Genomic DNA, 16,574 nt, shown 5'->3' with positions numbered 1-16,574 from the left:
TAGGTCTCTTAATGCAAGAGTGGAGGAGCTGGACCTAGGGCGGGAGAGAGCCAGCTTGGCGGCCATGTTTTGCACCCGCTGTGGCTTACCGGTCAGATTTTTTGGGGCCTCCAAAAGAAGCCCATTGCAGTAGTCGAAGCGACTTAATATGGTCCCACGAACTACTTCCGGCCTAGCTTGAGCGGGGAGAAGGGGCAAAACCTTGCGCAGCATGCGCAGCAGCATCATACACGTAGCAGTGGTTTTGTTGACGTGTATGTCAAGCTGTAGGTTAGGGCCAAAAATCACCCCCAAATTGCGGGCTGATTCCGCCGCCAGAACTGGCTCAAGGAAGGTACTAGGCCAAAAGTTCTCTGGGAGTGCCCGCGGAATCCGGTCGATGGAACAGTGGAGCACCTCCGTCTTGGAGCTATTAAATTGTAGGGAATTAGCTCGTAACCAGTCCACTGTGGCTGCCATGCAGCAATGGAAGGTATCCAGCGAGACCGCATTATTCCCTTCCAAAGAAAAGACCAGCTGGGTGTCATCGGCATAATTAAATGCCGAGACACCAAAAGATTTTATTAGCTGGACTAAGGGACGGAGGTACAAGTTAAAAAGTATAGGGCTGATGGCCGAGCCCTGTGGGACCCCCTGTCCTACCCTCCTTGGCTCAGAGCTAAATGGTGGGAGTGAGACCAACTGTTGCCTGCCACCTAGATAGGATGTCAGCCAGTCTCTTGCCCCCTCAGTGACCCCGCACTCCTCCAGTCTCCTGACAAGGGTCCGATGGCAGACCGTGTCGAACGCGGCCGACATGTCGAGCAGCACTAAAAAGGCTGCCCGACCACTGTCGACACGCGAACGAAGATTGTCCAGCACGGTCACCAGCGCGGACTCCGTCCCGTGTCCGGGGCGGAAGCCAAACTGGTCCTCATCGAACCAGCCGATGTTCTCCAGGAAACCTGAGAGTGAACGAGTCACCCATTTTTCCAAAATCTTAATCGGAAAAGGGAGCAAGGAAATAGGCCTGTAGTTGGAAAGACAGGCCGGGTCCAAAGTAGGCTTTTTAAGCAGAGGTGACACTACTGCTAATTTCCAGCATTCTGGCACCGATACCGACTCCAAGGATTGGAGACAGATCGAGAACAAAGGCAAGAAAAGATCTGCGTGGAAAGCCTTCCAGAATTTGGGGGGCAGTGGGTCGAGCGGGGACCCCGAGGACACCGTATGTGCCACCTTACAGAATTCCTCGAAAGAAGGGGAAGGAAAAAACCTTAGTTGGGTTCGACTGGAGGGGGTAGCCGGAGCTCCCAAACAAAGGTTAACGGCACAATAACTTTATTTGGAAGGCTGGACAGGTGCAGTCCATCAACAGGAGCGCCTCGAGGGCATTGGGACCCACTTGACGGACCACTGCTCCCAGTCTACACTCTCCGGTGGTCCAACCACGTGCCTCAATGCTCCGAACGTGAGCTGCCCGGTGAGGGAGAGGCCCGCATCCAGAATCAACCTCGGTCTTTCCTGCACTAAAAATCAAGTGGCAGTTCCCGTCATGAGCCGAGACCCGCCGCAATCTGCGCCTATGTGGGTCAAACACGGGCACATTTGTGGTACGGAGATCGCGTTACTTTAAGGTGTTTTGCAGGGCCCTACAGCCGCCTGGGAGACGTCTCTCCTCGACCGTGGCCTCATGAGCCTGCTTAGCCTGCTGTGCACTGCGGGCCCGTCTTGTGAGAGATGGGCCCGCGAGGAAGGCGGCAAAACTGCACTGGTGGTCTGGGGGCCTTGCAGACCATAAGGAGGCAATGATCCTCTGAAACTTAAGGCTATGGTTCCCCGCGCCTGAGTACAAAGCAACTGCGAGGGGCGGCCCCTGCCTGCTGCACGCTCACCGGATGCTGAGTTCCGGAGAGAGATGGAGGCGGGCAGAATTGCAATGCAGCAAGATGTAACATTGTAGCAGCCAGTAATGAAAAATGATTAACTGTTTATTGAGCCTGCTGCTGACTGTTAAGTCCGGGGAGCAGCAGAACTGACACACAGGTGTCACAGGCGCCGGCGCATGCTAGCAGCCTGGCATGCTGGTACAGCACTTGACGCGTCAATGGCATTAAAATAAATGTGTGACAATGCATTTCAGCTTGCATTATCGGCCCTGTCAAGTACTGGGCCTCTCCCCAGTAGCTTCCAGTCTCTGCTGCCACACCGCAAACGTTTCATTTCTTACACTGTGCAGTCCGTTGACTCGCAGCCTTTTCCCCCACCACCTTCTGCCGCATTCACTCACCAAGCTGACGTCCCAGTCATCTCCTTCTTCAGGGTCAGCGTGCTGGCCATTTTCACCGGGAACTACACCGTCCCGCTGCACTTTATCCGCTCCTACTCAGGTGGCGGGTGGGTTTTGCCTCACTGCATGATCCATTCAGTTTACGTTCTCATATGCCTGAGCTTTGCCTGTATTCTCGCTTTTCCCGTGATATTTGAAAGCCCCAAAAGATCAGTCTTTGGCTAAAGAATGATTGGCACTGATTTGAAGAATAGCTAGCTATTGAGTTGATGGGCGTAATAAAAGCTGTTTGGGAAATCCTAGTTACTTTAGACAAAGGATCAACAAACCAGCCCCAGGACACTAAATGATAGGCAACGAGGAAACTTTTTCAGGAACAGTTTTGGGACTATGTTGCAGCAAGCTAAGGCGATCTAGCACATATTAACCTCAGCTTTGCCTTTAGACATTTTGGAGGTATTTCTCCAAGTGTCCGGGAAATGTTCTTAATAGAAGTAGCACTGGAAACTGTTCATGTTGATCATTGATCTGTCCAAGCTTCAAAGCCTGGTGTAAATATTACTCTAGCCCCTTTGTTAGATGGACGTAGTCTTAAAAGTTGCAGTGGTATTAAAACTATGAAACTGTGGACAGAAGCACAGTCCTCGTGGACTTAACAAGTGGTCAATCTTAACTAAGCTCAGCACCTGAAGCTGTTCTCCAGCAGATAAATGGTTGGCACAAGTGGTGCACCTCAGTGTTGCACATGGTTGGTTCCTGTCTGAGGTGGCATCATGGGCAAAATAGTAATCAACTTGGGGATAGCCACAAGCAATTACCAGTTGCTCAGGTTTGTTAATTCTAGGATTCTATCCATAATGTTTTTGTTTTCCTCAGTGCGATGCCCTAAGTCCGACTGGTTTGCCAAGATGTTAGCCCCATGCTTACTGTGACATATACTATCAAATTCAAGCTGCACCCTATTCAAGAGGCCCAAAAAAATCCTAAAACAATCGGTTGTTACTTATGTTCCCATTCATAGGGGACTTGGCACAGTGCTTAAGTCTGGACTGTTCCTGATGGAGCAGGGCCAATTTTGAGTTACATATAGCTGGTTCTTGTCTGAGGTGGCATGGTTGAAGAAAAAGCTATGGACTGTGATGTAGCTCAAAGTTATTACCAGTGGCTGAGATCAATTCAGTCATTCTACCCCTTGCTTTATTCGCCAATGTGATGATATAAGTGTTAGTAGTCTGCCCAAACAAGAGTCCTAAACTCACTGTATTATTGGACTCAAGCCACATCCTACGAATGTGGTCCATATAGTCAGCGACTAGTCTAGGGATACCTGTGTTCCTGTACAGAGGTAACCTTAACTGTTCTTATTGGAGCAGTATGAAGTCTGATTTGCCTATAGTTGGTTCCTGTCTGAGGTGGCAGGTTGGGCTAAAAAACGACAGATTATAATACAGCCACCAGTAACTACGAATTTCTTGGATTAATTCAAGAATTTCACCAATTACTTTTTCTTTTACTTAAAGTTGCCTGGCACTCACCTCTCTGATCCACAAACTAGGGTGACTGAAACATTTAATCTAAACATTACTGGTTCATAGTACAACAACCAGGTTCTTGCTGAGGGAGGGATTGTTACAAATGCATGGGAATAACTGTACTGGGGTGAATGTTTGACATTGTTCAGCATTCCATACATCAATTGTTTTTTTTGGATTTGTCGTCCTAAGTGGGATGTGTATGCCTGGCTGATGTGGGGTGATACCTCGAAATCGGCCCAGGATGCTTGTTTCCGGTACAAGGAGGGCCTGGCTTGGCATTTCTGGATGGACTGTTCCCATGAGGAGCAGGGTCAAGACTGATTTGCATTTGGCTGGGTTCAAACTGAAGTGGTATGGTGAGCAAAGAAAATATGGATTTAGTCCTAGGTCACTGTACTGGGGGTGAATGTTTGACATTGTTCAGCATTCGGTACTTTAATTGTTCTTTTTTGCATTTGGCACCCTCAGTGGGACGGGTATGCCCAGATGTGGGTGGGCCCCCTGCTTGCCATGCCAGTGGAGTCAAGTTAGCCTGGCTGATTTGTGGTGATACCAAGAAACTAGTCCCAGGATGCTTGTTTCCGGTCCAGAGGGGACCTGGCTTGGCAGTTCAGCTGGACTGTTCCCATGGGGAGCAGGGTCAAGACTGATTTGCATATGGCTGTTTCCAAGCTGGAGTGGCATGGTGACAAAAAACACAATAGATTTAGGTCCAGGTCTCTGTACTGGGGGTGAAAGTTTTACAAAGTTCAGCATTCCGTTCATCAATTGCTCATTTTGCATTAGGGAATAACTAACAATCAGAAGGCATGGAAGATGCTTCTATCTGTACACCAGCATTGTATTTTCATGTCTCCACTCTGAAATGGGAACTTTAGGATATGCTGCACAAGTGAAATGGCAACCTTTGTAGACTCTGGACAGAGGGCATGCAAGGTGACAATGAAGGATAGATTGCTTATGAGATAGATACCTTGTTATGTGGTATTCATTATAAGCTGGAGTGTGAATCTTTCCACCTGTGTGACAGAGGACAGTGATTGGGTGTGAAAATGGTTCTTGCTGCTGGAGCTGAGGAAAAATGCTGTCTTTGATGTGTTAAGCTTCCCTGGACATCCTAATCTGGGTGAATGAGGTATAGTATGTGCTGTGTTGGAGGCGGCTGGCAGGTGGAATTTTCTCATGCAGACCAGTGCAACCAGTTTATTGGAGTCAGCTTATTCTGTGAATGGTTGAAGAGATGAGAGAGGATCAGTGTAGAGGTTAAAGAAATAATGGACCGTTGTATGATCAACTGAAAGCTTGTGCGATATAGTATCTCACATTTCAATTAATAGGTCCCTTTTGCTATGGTAGAATGTTACCCATGACACATATTACTTGTAGTATTTATAATGGATTGTTAGTGTAGGACCTGTGATTATTGCCTTGAAACAGATTAAATTCTAGTCTCATAACCCTGCCAAAGGCCCCCCTAGTTTTTGTTTTTTTCCCCTTTTTTGTTGTGCTTTTAATGATGTTAAAGATGGCCACCACGGAGTACGTGAGTAGATCAGCTGTAACACAGCTGTTAATTTCAATTATTTTTTTCTATATGCCCACCCAGATTCCCTATGCATCGCGGATAGTATTAAAGTACGAAACATAGTTTTACTGTAGCCCACATAGTAGAAATTCACACTTAAATGTTTTGTAAAATATCTGTTAACAGAAATAGTATAGGATAATTCTTGCTTTACTTTTTTAAGATCACACAAAAGACTGGACACTGAACGACGTAAAAGGCAGGCTTTCATGATCTCAAGGTACAGAAAGTAATATAGGTAAAACTGTATCAATGTGTGATTATGTCTGAATCCACTGTGGTGGATGACTAACATCAATAGTTTCAATCATAGATGCAGTTTCTGGAGTTGGGGGCTGGGAAGCAGAACAAAAAACTGTGAACAATATTGTGCACCACTATTTAAACAAAACAGTGCAGAATTGTTTCTGATGTTTTCATGATAACATATATCAAATATTGAGGTGTATTATTGACTGGCTGCTCCCAAGTTAAACTACTAAATGTATTGCAAAAGAAAGTAGAGCAACGTGGTTCTGACCTTATTGCTTATCTAATTACAATGTCTGCGTTAGGATTAATTGCACTATTTCCTCATTTCAGGTAGAGCCCCAGCTAGATGAATCAGTTTGGCCTATGCAGTACACTCCAGCAGAGGAATCACTCAGGCTATTCAGAAGTCACCATTGAGTTCATCTCTGTTTCCGAACAATACTGATCGCCTTTGACATATATGTTTTTCCACCCACTCAAGCAAACCTTATTGTCATGAACTGGGGGGAGGACATGGGAACCTCTATGTCAAAAGCCTCCTCCCTGGAGGATCAGGAAATTATTACAGTGGCAGAAGAGATGCCTAGTGCAGCCTGTGGCATCGAATCTCAAACAGGATTAGAGACGCAAGTCAACACTGCGCTTTATCCAGCGGGGTTAAACAAATGCAATTTGCTTTGGAAGGCTGTTGTAGAAGGGAAGTCAGGCAAAGTCCGCCTCCTGTTGGAACAAGGTGCTGATATCAATTCAAAAGTCAAATATGGATGGACCCCGTTACTTGAAGCAATGCACCTGGGATGGGATGAGATCGTTAATCTTTTGTTGGAAAGGGGGGCAGACCCATTAGTCAAAAAGGATAATGGTGGTACTCCATTCATTATTGCTGGGATGCTGGGAAATGAAGAATACCTCAAACATTTTCTTTCCAAAGGGGCAAATATCAACGAGCAAGATAACAATGGCTTCACAGCGTTAATGGAAGCCTCCTTACATGGTCATGAGCAAGCCAGAACTGGCTCAAGGAAGGTACTAGGCCAAAAGTTCTCTGGGAGTGCCCGCGGAATCCGGTCGATGGAACAGTGGAGCACCTCCGTCTTGGAGCTATTAAATTGTAGGGAATTAGCTCGTAACCAGTCCACTGTGGCTGCCATGCAGCAATGGAAGGTATCCAGCGAGACCGCATTATTCCCTTCCAAAGAAAAGACCAGCTGGGTGTCATCGGCATAATTAAATGCCGAGACACCAAAAGATTTTATTAGCTGGACTAAGGGACGGAGGTACAAGTTAAAAAGTATAGGGCTGATGGCCGAGCCCTGTGGGACCCCCTGTCCTACCCTCCTTGGCTCAGAGCTAAATGGTGGGAGTGAGACCAACTGTTGCCTGCCACCTAGATAGGATGTCAGCCAGTCTCTTGCCCCCTCAGTGACCCCGCACTCCTCCAGTCTCCTGACAAGGGTCCGATGGCAGACCGTGTCGAACGCGGCCGACATGTCGAGCAGCACTAAAAAGGCTGCCCGACCACTGTCGACACGCGAACGAAGATTGTCCAGCACGGTCACCAGCGCGGACTCCGTCCCGTGTCCGGGGCGGAAGCCAAACTGGTCCTCATCGAACCAGCCGATGTTCTCCAGGAAACCTGAGAGTGAACGAGTCACCCATTTTTCCAAAATCTTAATCGGAAAAGGGAGCAAGGAAATAGGCCTGTAGTTGGAAAGACAGGCCGGGTCCAAAGTAGGCTTTTTAAGCAGAGGTGACACTACTGCTAATTTCCAGCATTCTGGCACCGATACCGACTCCAAGGATTGGAGACAGATCGAGAACAAAGGCAAGAAAAGATCTGCGTGGAAAGCCTTCCAGAATTTGGGGGGCAGTGGGTCGAGCGGGGACCCCGAGGACACCGTATGTGCCACCTTACAGAATTCCTCGAAAGAAGGGGAAGGAAAAAACCTTAGTTGGGGTCGACTGGAGGGGGTAGCCGGAGCTCCCAAACAAAGGTTAACGGCACAATAACTTTATTTTGAAGGCTGGACAGGTGCAGTCCATCAACAGGAGCGCCTCGAGGGCATTGGGACCCACTTGACGGACCACTGCTCCCAGTCTACACTCTCCGGTGGTCCAACCACGTGCCTCAATGCTCCGAACGTGAGCTGCCCGGTGAGGGAGAGGCCCGCATCCAGAATCAACCTCGGTCTTTCCTGCACTAAAAATCAAGTGGCAGTTCCCGTCATGAGCCGAGACCCGTCGCAATCTGCGCCTATGTGGGTCAAACACGGGCACATTTGTGGTACGGAGATCGCGTTACTTTAAGGTGTTTTGCAGGGCCCTACAGCCGCCTGGGAGACGTCTCTCCTCGACCGTGGCCTCATGAGCCTGCTTAGCCTGCTGTGCACTGCGGGCCCGTCTTGTGAGAGATGGGCCCGCGAGGAAGGCGGCAAAACTGCACCGGTGGTCTGGGGGCCTTGCAGACCATAAGGAGGCAATGATCCTCTGAAACTTAAGGCTATGGTTCCCCGCGCCTGAGTACAAAGCAACTGCGAGGGGCGGCCCCTGCCTGCTGCACGCTCACCGGATGCTGAGTTCCGGAGAGAGATGGAGGCGGGCAGAATTGCAATGCAGCAAGATGTAACATTGTAGCAGCCAGTAATGAAAAATGATTAACTGTTTATTGAGCCTGCTGCTGACTGTTAAGTCCGGGGAGCAGCAGAACTGACACACAGGTGTCACAGGCGCCGGCGCATGCTAGCAGCCTGGCATGCTGGTACAGCACTTGACGCGTCAATGGCATTAAAATAAATGTGTGACAATGCATTTCAGCTTGCATTATCGGCCCTGTCAAGTACTGGGCCTCTCCCCAGTAGCTTCCAGTCTCTGCTGCCACACCGCAAACGTTTCATTTCTTACACTGTGCAGTCCGTTGACTCGCAGCCTTTTCCCCCACCACCTTCTGCCGCATTCACTCACCAAGCTGGCGTCCCAGTCATCTCCTTCTTCAGGGTCAGCGTGCTGGCCATTTTCACCGGGAACTACACCGTCCCGCTGCACTTTATCCGCTCCTACTCAGGTGGCGGGTGGGTTTTGCCTCACTGCATGATCCATTCAGTTTACGTTCTCATATGCCTGAGCTTTGCCTGTATTCTCGCTTTTCCCGTGATATTTGAAAGCCCCAAAAGATCAGTCTTTGGCTAAAGAATGATTGGCACTGATTTGAAGAATAGCTAGCTATTGAGTTGATGGGCGTAATAAAAGCTGTTTGGGAAATCCTAGTTACTTTAGACAAAGGATCAACAAACCAGCCCCAGGACACTAAATGATAGGCAACGAGGAAACTTTTTCAGGAACAGTTTTGGGACTATGTTGCAGCAAGCTAAGGCGATCTAGCACATATTAACCTCAGCTTTGCCTTTAGACATTTTGGAGGTATTTCTCCAAGTGTCCGGGAAATGTTCTTAATAGAAGTAGCACTGGAAACTGTTCATGTTGATCATTGATCTGTCCAAGCTTCAAAGCCTGGTGTAAATATTACTCTAGCCCCTTTGTTAGATGGACGTAGTCTTAAAAGTTGCAGTGGTATTAAAACTATGAAACTGTGGACAGAAGCACAGTCCTCGTGGACTTAACAAGTGGTCAATCTTAACTAAGCTCAGCACCTGAAGCTGTTCTCCAGCAGATAAATGGTTGGCACAAGTGGTGCACCTCAGTGTTGCACATGGTTGGTTCCTGTCTGAGGTGGCATCATGGGCAAAATAGTAATCAACTTGGGGATAGCCACAAGCAATTACCAGTTGCTCAGGTTTGTTAATTCTAGGATTCTATCCATAATGTTTTTGTTTTCCTCAGTGCGATGCCCTAAGTCCGACTGGTTTGCCAAGATGTTAGCCCCATGCTTACTGTGACATATACTATCAAATTCAAGCTGCACCCTATTCAAGAGGCCCAAAGAAATCCTAAAACAATCGGTTGTTACTTATGTTCCCATTCATAGGGGACTTGGCACAGTGCTTAAGTCTGGACTGTTCCTGATGGAGCAGGGCCAATTTTGAGTTACATATAGCTGGTTCTTGTCTGAGGTGGCATGGTTGAAGAAAAAGCTATGGACTGTGATGTAGCTCAAAGTTATTACCAGTGGCTGAGATCAATTCAGTCATTCTACCCCTTGCTTTATTCGCCAATGTGATGATATAAGTGTTAGTAGTCTGCCCAAACAAGAGTCCTAAACTCACTGTATTATTGGACTCAAGCCACATCCTACGAATGTGGTCCATATAGTCAGCGACTAGTCTAGGGATACCTGTGTTCCTGTACAGAGGTAACCTTAACTGTTCTTATTGGAGCAGTATGAAGTCTGATTTGCCTATAGTTGGTTCCTGTCTGAGGTGGCAGGTTGGGCTAAAAAACGACAGATTATAATACAGCCACCAGTAACTACGAATTTCTTGGATTAATTCAAGAATTTCACCAATTACTTTTTCTTTTACTTAAAGTTGCCTGGCACTCACCTCTCTGATCCACAAACTAGGGTGACTGAAACATTTAATCTAAACATTACTGGTTCATAGTACAACAACCAGGTTCTTGCTGAGGGAGGGATTGTTACAAATGCATGGGAATAACTGTACTGGGGTGAATGTTTGACATTGTTCAGCATTCCATACATCAATTGTTTTTTTTGGATTTGTCGTCCTAAGTGGGATGTGTATGCCTGGCTGATGTGGGGTGATACCTCGAAATCGGCCCAGGATGCTTGTTTCCGGTACAAGGAGGGCCTGGCTTGGCATTTCTGGATGGACTGTTCCCATGAGGAGCAGGGTCAAGACTGATTTGCATTTGGCTGGGTTCAAACTGAAGTGGTATGGTGAGCAAAGAAAATATGGATTTAGTCCTAGGTCACTGTACTGGGGGTGAATGTTTGACATTGTTCAGCATTCGGTACTTTAATTGTTCTTTTTTGCATTTGGCACCCTCAGTGGGACGGGTATGCCCAGATGTGGGTGGGCCCCCTGCTTGCCATGCCAGTGGAGTCAAGTTAGCCTGGCTGATTTGTGGTGATACCAAGAAACTAGTCCCAGGATGCTTGTTTCCGGTCCAGAGGGGACCTGGCTTGGCAGTTCAGCTGGACTGTTCCCATGGGGAGCAGGGTCAAGACTGATTTGCATATGGCTGTTTCCAAGCTGGAGTGGCATGGTGACAAAAAACACAATAGATTTAGGTCCAGGTCTCTGTACTGGGGGTGAAAGTTTTACAAAGTTCAGCATTCCGTTCATCAATTGCTCATTTTGCATTAGGGAATAACTAACAATCAGAAGGCATGGAAGATGCTTCTATCTGTACACCAGCATTGTATTTTCATGTCTCCACTCTGAAATGGGAACTTTAGGATATGCTGCACAAGTGAAATGGCAACCTTTGTAGACTCTGGACAGAGGGCATGCAAGGTGACAATGAAGGATAGATTGCTTATGAGATAGATACCTTGTTATGTGGTATTCATTATAAGCTGGAGTGTGAATCTTTCCACCTGTGTGACAGAGGACAGTGATTGGGTGTGAAAATGGTTCTTGCTGCTGGAGCTGAGGAAAAATGCTGTCTTTGATGTGTTAAGCTTCCCTGGACATCCTAATCTGGGTGAATGAGGTATAGTATGTGCTGTGTTGGAGGCGGCTGGCAGGTGGAATTTTCTCATGCAGACCAGTGCAACCAGTTTATTGGAGTCAGCTTATTCTGTGAATGGTTGAAGAGATGAGAGAGGATCAGTGTAGAGGTTAAAGAAATAATGGACCGTTGTATGATCAACTGAAAGCTTGTGCGATATAGTATCTCACATTTCAATTAATAGGTCCCTTTTGCTATGGTAGAATGTTACCCATGACACATATTACTTGTAGTATTTATAATGGATTGTTAGTGTAGGACCTGTGATTATTGCCTTGAAACAGATTAAATTCTAGTCTCATAACCCTGCCAAAGGCCCCCCTAGTTTTTGTTTTTTTCCCCTTTTTTGTTGTGCTTTTAATGATGTTAAAGATGGCCACCACGGAGTACGTGAGTAGATCAGCTGTAACACAGCTGTTAATTTCAATTATTTTTTTCTATATGCCCACCCAGATTCCCTATGCATCGCGGATAGTATTAAAGTACGAAACATAGTTTTACTGTAGCCCACATAGTAGAAATTCACACTTAAATGTTTTGTAAAATATCTGTTAACAGAAATAGTATAGGATAATTCTTGCTTTACTTTTTTAAGATCACACAAAAGACTGGACACTGAACGACGTAAAAGGCAGGCTTTCATGATCTCAAGGTACAGAAAGTAATATAGGTAAAACTGTATCAATGTGTGATTATGTCTGAATCCACTGTGGTGGATGACTAACATCAATAGTTTCAATCATAGATGCAGTTTCTGGAGTTGGGGGCTGGGAAGCAGAACAAAAAACTGTGAACAATATTGTGCACCACTATTTAAACAAAACAGTGCAGAATTGTTTCTGATGTTTTCATGATAACATATATCAAATATTGAGGTGTATTATTGACTGGCTGCTCCCAAGTTAAACTACTAAATGTATTGCAAAAGAAAGTAGAGCAACGTGGTTCTGACCTTATTGCTTATCTAATTACAATGTCTGCGTTAGGATTAATTGCACTATTTCCTCATTTCAGGTAGAGCCCCAGCTAGATGAATCAGTTTGGCCTATGCAGTACACTCCAGCAGAGGAATCACTCAGGCTATTCAGAAGTCACCATTGAGTTCATCTCTGTTTCCGAACAATACTGATCGCCTTTGACATATATGTTTTTCCACCCACTCAAGCAAACCTTATTGTCATGAACTGGGGGGAGGACATGGGAACCTCTATGTCAAAAGCCTCCTCCCTGGAGGATCAGGAAATTATTACAGTGGCAGAAGAGATGCCTAGTGCAGCCTGTGGCATCGAATCTCAAACAGGATTAGAGACGCAAGTCAACACTGCGCTTTATCCAGCGGGGTTAAACAAATGCAATTTGCTTTGGAAGGCTGTTGTAGAAGGGAAGTCAGGCAAAGTCCGCCTCCTGTTGGAACAAGGTGCTGATATCAATTCAAAAGTCAAATATGGATGGACCCCGTTACTTGAAGCAATGCACCTGGGATGGGATGAGATCGTTAATCTTTTGTTGGAAAGGGGGGCAGACCCATTAGTCAAAAAAGATAATGGTGGTACTCCATTCATTATTGCTGGGATGCTGGGAAATGAAGAATACCTCAAACATTTTCTTTCCAAAGGGGCAAATATCAACGAGCAAGATAACAATGGCTTCACAGCGTTAATGGAAGCCTCCTTACATGGTCATGAGCAAGCAACCAAGTTCCTCTTGGGTGCAGGCGCAGATGTAAATGTGGTGCGAAGTGCAAATGATGAAGGAAAGTCCAGGAGCACAGGTGGACAGACAGCTCTTATGGATGCGGCAAAGAATGGTCATGGAAGCATAGTCAGGATGCTGCTTGCTAAAGGAGCCGATGTGAATCACCAAGACCTTCATGGACGGAGTGCATTGCATCATGCCCTGAGTAGTTCAGACCCTACTGTCATCAGTATTCTGCTGGATTTTGGTGTAGAGATTACCATGAGAGACAGAGAGGGCAAAACAGCTTTTTTCATGGCAGTGGAGAAGAAAAAACCTAGTATGGTAGAGGCTTTATTGAGCAAGTGTGGAGGTCAAGCGGATGTACAGGATAACACCGGAAGGTGCGCATTGCAGGTAGCCGTCAGTAACAGTGATTATCAAACAGTCAAACTCTTGTTGGAAAATGGGGCAGACACTAAAAATAGGCATTTAATCCAGGAGGCCCTGACCAAGTATAATCCATCGTTGGTGAAGCTGCTTCTCAAGTATGGTGCAACTGTGGAGCCATATGACGTATCAACAAACTGGACTGCAGTCAGCAAATGCTGGGGGCAGAAACTAAAGGAACTCCATGATTTGAAGCGTCCACTCAAAGGGAAACTGGAGATCTTTATCAATGACAACTACAAGATTAAAAGTACTTCTGGAGTAGGCATCTATGATGATCATGAAGTAGCCGTGAAGATAACCTTGAAAGAAGGTGGGAATGAGAGATTCCTACAGGAGCAGCGGTGTCTGAATTATTTCCAAGGCAGAAGCCATACTATGAAGCTACTTGGAGCAGAAGACGATGATTACCTCCATTACTTGTGCCTTATGTTATGTGAAAATAGCATTGAGGGACATACAAGCATGTGTCCACTAAAAGCCAAGAACATCATGAAAGATGTATTCCAAGCTCTTGAGGACTTACACCAATCAAACTTTGCCCACCAAGATGTATGTCCTTCAAACATTTTGATAGGTGAGTACTGTCTTTTCACCCTTGCAATGAGTAAATCTGGTCTAGTGGTTTAGGTATTTCAGTTGGAACCACGGGTTATGACTATCAGCCTTAGTTGCACACAGATACAGTCCAACATTGGGTAAATAGCTCTTTGCAGTCTTGCTGCAAACAGTATTGTAACAAAAAAATTAATTCACTAACAAGTGGTCTTTGTGACTGCCCCTTGCTTATGACCCTTGCTCATGATTGGATTACCTTCTTGTCTATTTTAGCTCCTTGTGCCTGACTTTTTGACTTTGACTTTCCTCTCTATTCTTGTATTTATCCCCCCCCCCCCAAGAGGAGCATACCAAGTTTTGATTGGTTGACTTGTATACTTCAACTACTGACTTCAGGGAACTATTTTCCCTTCGGTATGCTTCTGCTGCATTTCAGTTTTTGCCCATCAAAATGTATGGACCCTTCTCTTTGTTGCCTTTTATAGTTTGCTCCCTTCTCTCCTTTTCACTCTGTGCTTTACTTGCCCCTACTCCCACTGCTTTGCCATGCCACCTCTCACCATCCCTCCCATTTGCCTCTCTCCTGTTTCTGAATCTGCAGCTTGACCGTCCCCAACTTTCATTCTTTTCTCAAGCTGTGCTATAACCATCATAGTGTGGGGAATTGGTTCCTGCCTACCAGGGTGTAGTGGAGCTGATCCATATGGATGGATTATATTGTGTTGAAGTTTTTGCTCATACCTCCTCTTCATTACTATGTAAGGGTTGGTTCTCTTTCAAACGTCGTTCCCATGCATCTTGACATTCGCAGTCTTTGTGTAAATTGATGCTTCTCATTGCAGGTAGCACTGGAATTGCCTTTGAGCAGGAGTACCCACAAGAACACAATGACGTTTCACCTCACAATCATCAGCCTTCCTGAAGCAGCAATTAGGGTCAGACAAAAGGGCACTCTTAGCTTAGAACTTCCCTTATTTTGAATATCAAAAATGCCAGTCTCACCCCTACAATACATCAAATGGCAGTGCACAGGAAGACCCTGCCAGCATCCATTGCTTACAGTCTCCATGGAATTTTTAATGGTAGCCTTGTATCCACCCTTCTCACTTCAGTCTCCCTCCAAGCACAGGAATGCAGGCAATAAACGTCCACTATCTGGGGAACTATTGTCAGGACCCATGTTGTTCCCTGCTGAATTAGGGGCATCCAGTATGGATCCCAATGGATTCAGTTATCCTTCTCTCACACAGACACACAGACAGAGTCCTAATACCATACATGGGTTGCATGCTTACTGTACGAGCGCAACCACTTGACACACACACACACACACACGCACACACACACACACACACACAAATAATATAGTGTCCGGTTCTGCATTTCTGAAGACAGAGGAAATGTATATGAGAGGGATCAGTAGCCTGCACCCTCTCTGACACATTTGTCTTTTTTTAATGCCAGAAATGTAGAGGTTGCCAAGCAGCAGACAAACGATTCGCCAGTTTCTAGTACCTATCGAAAGTGCTTAAAAGAAAACTATTTAATATACTAATAATGTTGTTTCTTTCTACAGTTTTGCGTACTCTTAATGCCTGCCACCTTAAAATGCCCCCTTTATATTCCTGAAACCCTGCATGAAAAATGGACCGATTTAACTTCCGACTGTTACCTCTCCATGTTTTCTTTTGGATTACTCTTGCCTTACTGTCCATCCTGTGCATGACTCACACTACAGCCTACTCCTGTCGCATGCATGTTTCGCCTTATTCTCTATTATAGTATTTCCCCAAAGTCCCTGCATGTAATTTCATCACAACTTCTCTTTCTTGAAACCATACTTCGACAATTTAACAATACCTAATCTCCTCTTGTCTGCATGTTAAGCTCACCATTCATTTGCATTAACGTACATAGCCTCCAATAGCGATCACCTAAAACCCTATCAATTTAATCTACTACAAAGACACTGGAGCAGATGCATGAAATGGTCTCCCCAAGAGCACATGACTAATCCCAATAACCACTGGATTAACCACTAAGCTTGGGTTCCAGGGCAGCCTGTTGCCCAACTAAAAGTGCTTCAGCACGTTATCTGGGGTAGTAAGCACTATATAAATTCAATTACAATATAAATTAAATTACAATACTCTACAATATAACAAATACATTACACAAAATGATGTGATTTTTTCGTTGGTATCATTGAAAGAATATTTGTCAAATACCATATAGTCAATATTGCAATGCATTATAAATTGGTAAAATAGTGCAGTATTGCGTTTAGTAGCAGTATATGTAAAATGAAGTGAGGAGTGCTCAGTATAGTCCATGATCACACAGTGAGTAGTATAACATCAAGACAAAAATGGAGCCACAGTAAAATAGTAACAACTACATGACCCAGATCAGTCAAGGCAGCATAAAATATCTGAAACCCAATCAGCAGTCAGATTTATGGTACACTAATATTCATGGTCTCAGTAGTCAAGATATGATGTTTCGGCCTGTACATTAGTACACGGTCATAAAGAGTGCTGCAACAAGAGCAGTTAGAGATCGAGTACGAGCGATAAGTTAGAGGCTCAATCAACGTCGAACA

General features: G+C 45.5%; 1 protein-coding gene across 1 annotated transcript in view; it reads left to right on the top strand.

Annotated features, from left to right (window-relative positions):
* Window positions 1-16,574, top strand: part of LOC147747756 (2-5A-dependent ribonuclease-like) — a 404,162-nt gene that overhangs the window by 98,503 nt on the left and 289,085 nt on the right. Inside the window, exon 3 of the mRNA XM_086926092.1 lies at window positions 12,305-13,991. Within this exon, the coding sequence (XP_086782218.1) occupies window positions 12,470-13,991 (1,522 nt within the window). The 5' untranslated portion in view covers window positions 12,305-12,469. The remainder of the gene's footprint in view (window positions 1-12,304; window positions 13,992-16,574) is intronic.

The sequence above is a fragment of the Lissotriton vulgaris genome, chromosome 1_1 (assembly GCF_964263255.1).
Source record: "Lissotriton vulgaris chromosome 1_1, aLisVul1.2, whole genome shotgun sequence".
NCBI classification, from domain to species: domain Eukaryota; kingdom Metazoa; phylum Chordata; class Amphibia; order Caudata; family Salamandridae; genus Lissotriton; species Lissotriton vulgaris.
This window is presented reverse-complemented; position numbering and strand designations above follow the sequence as displayed.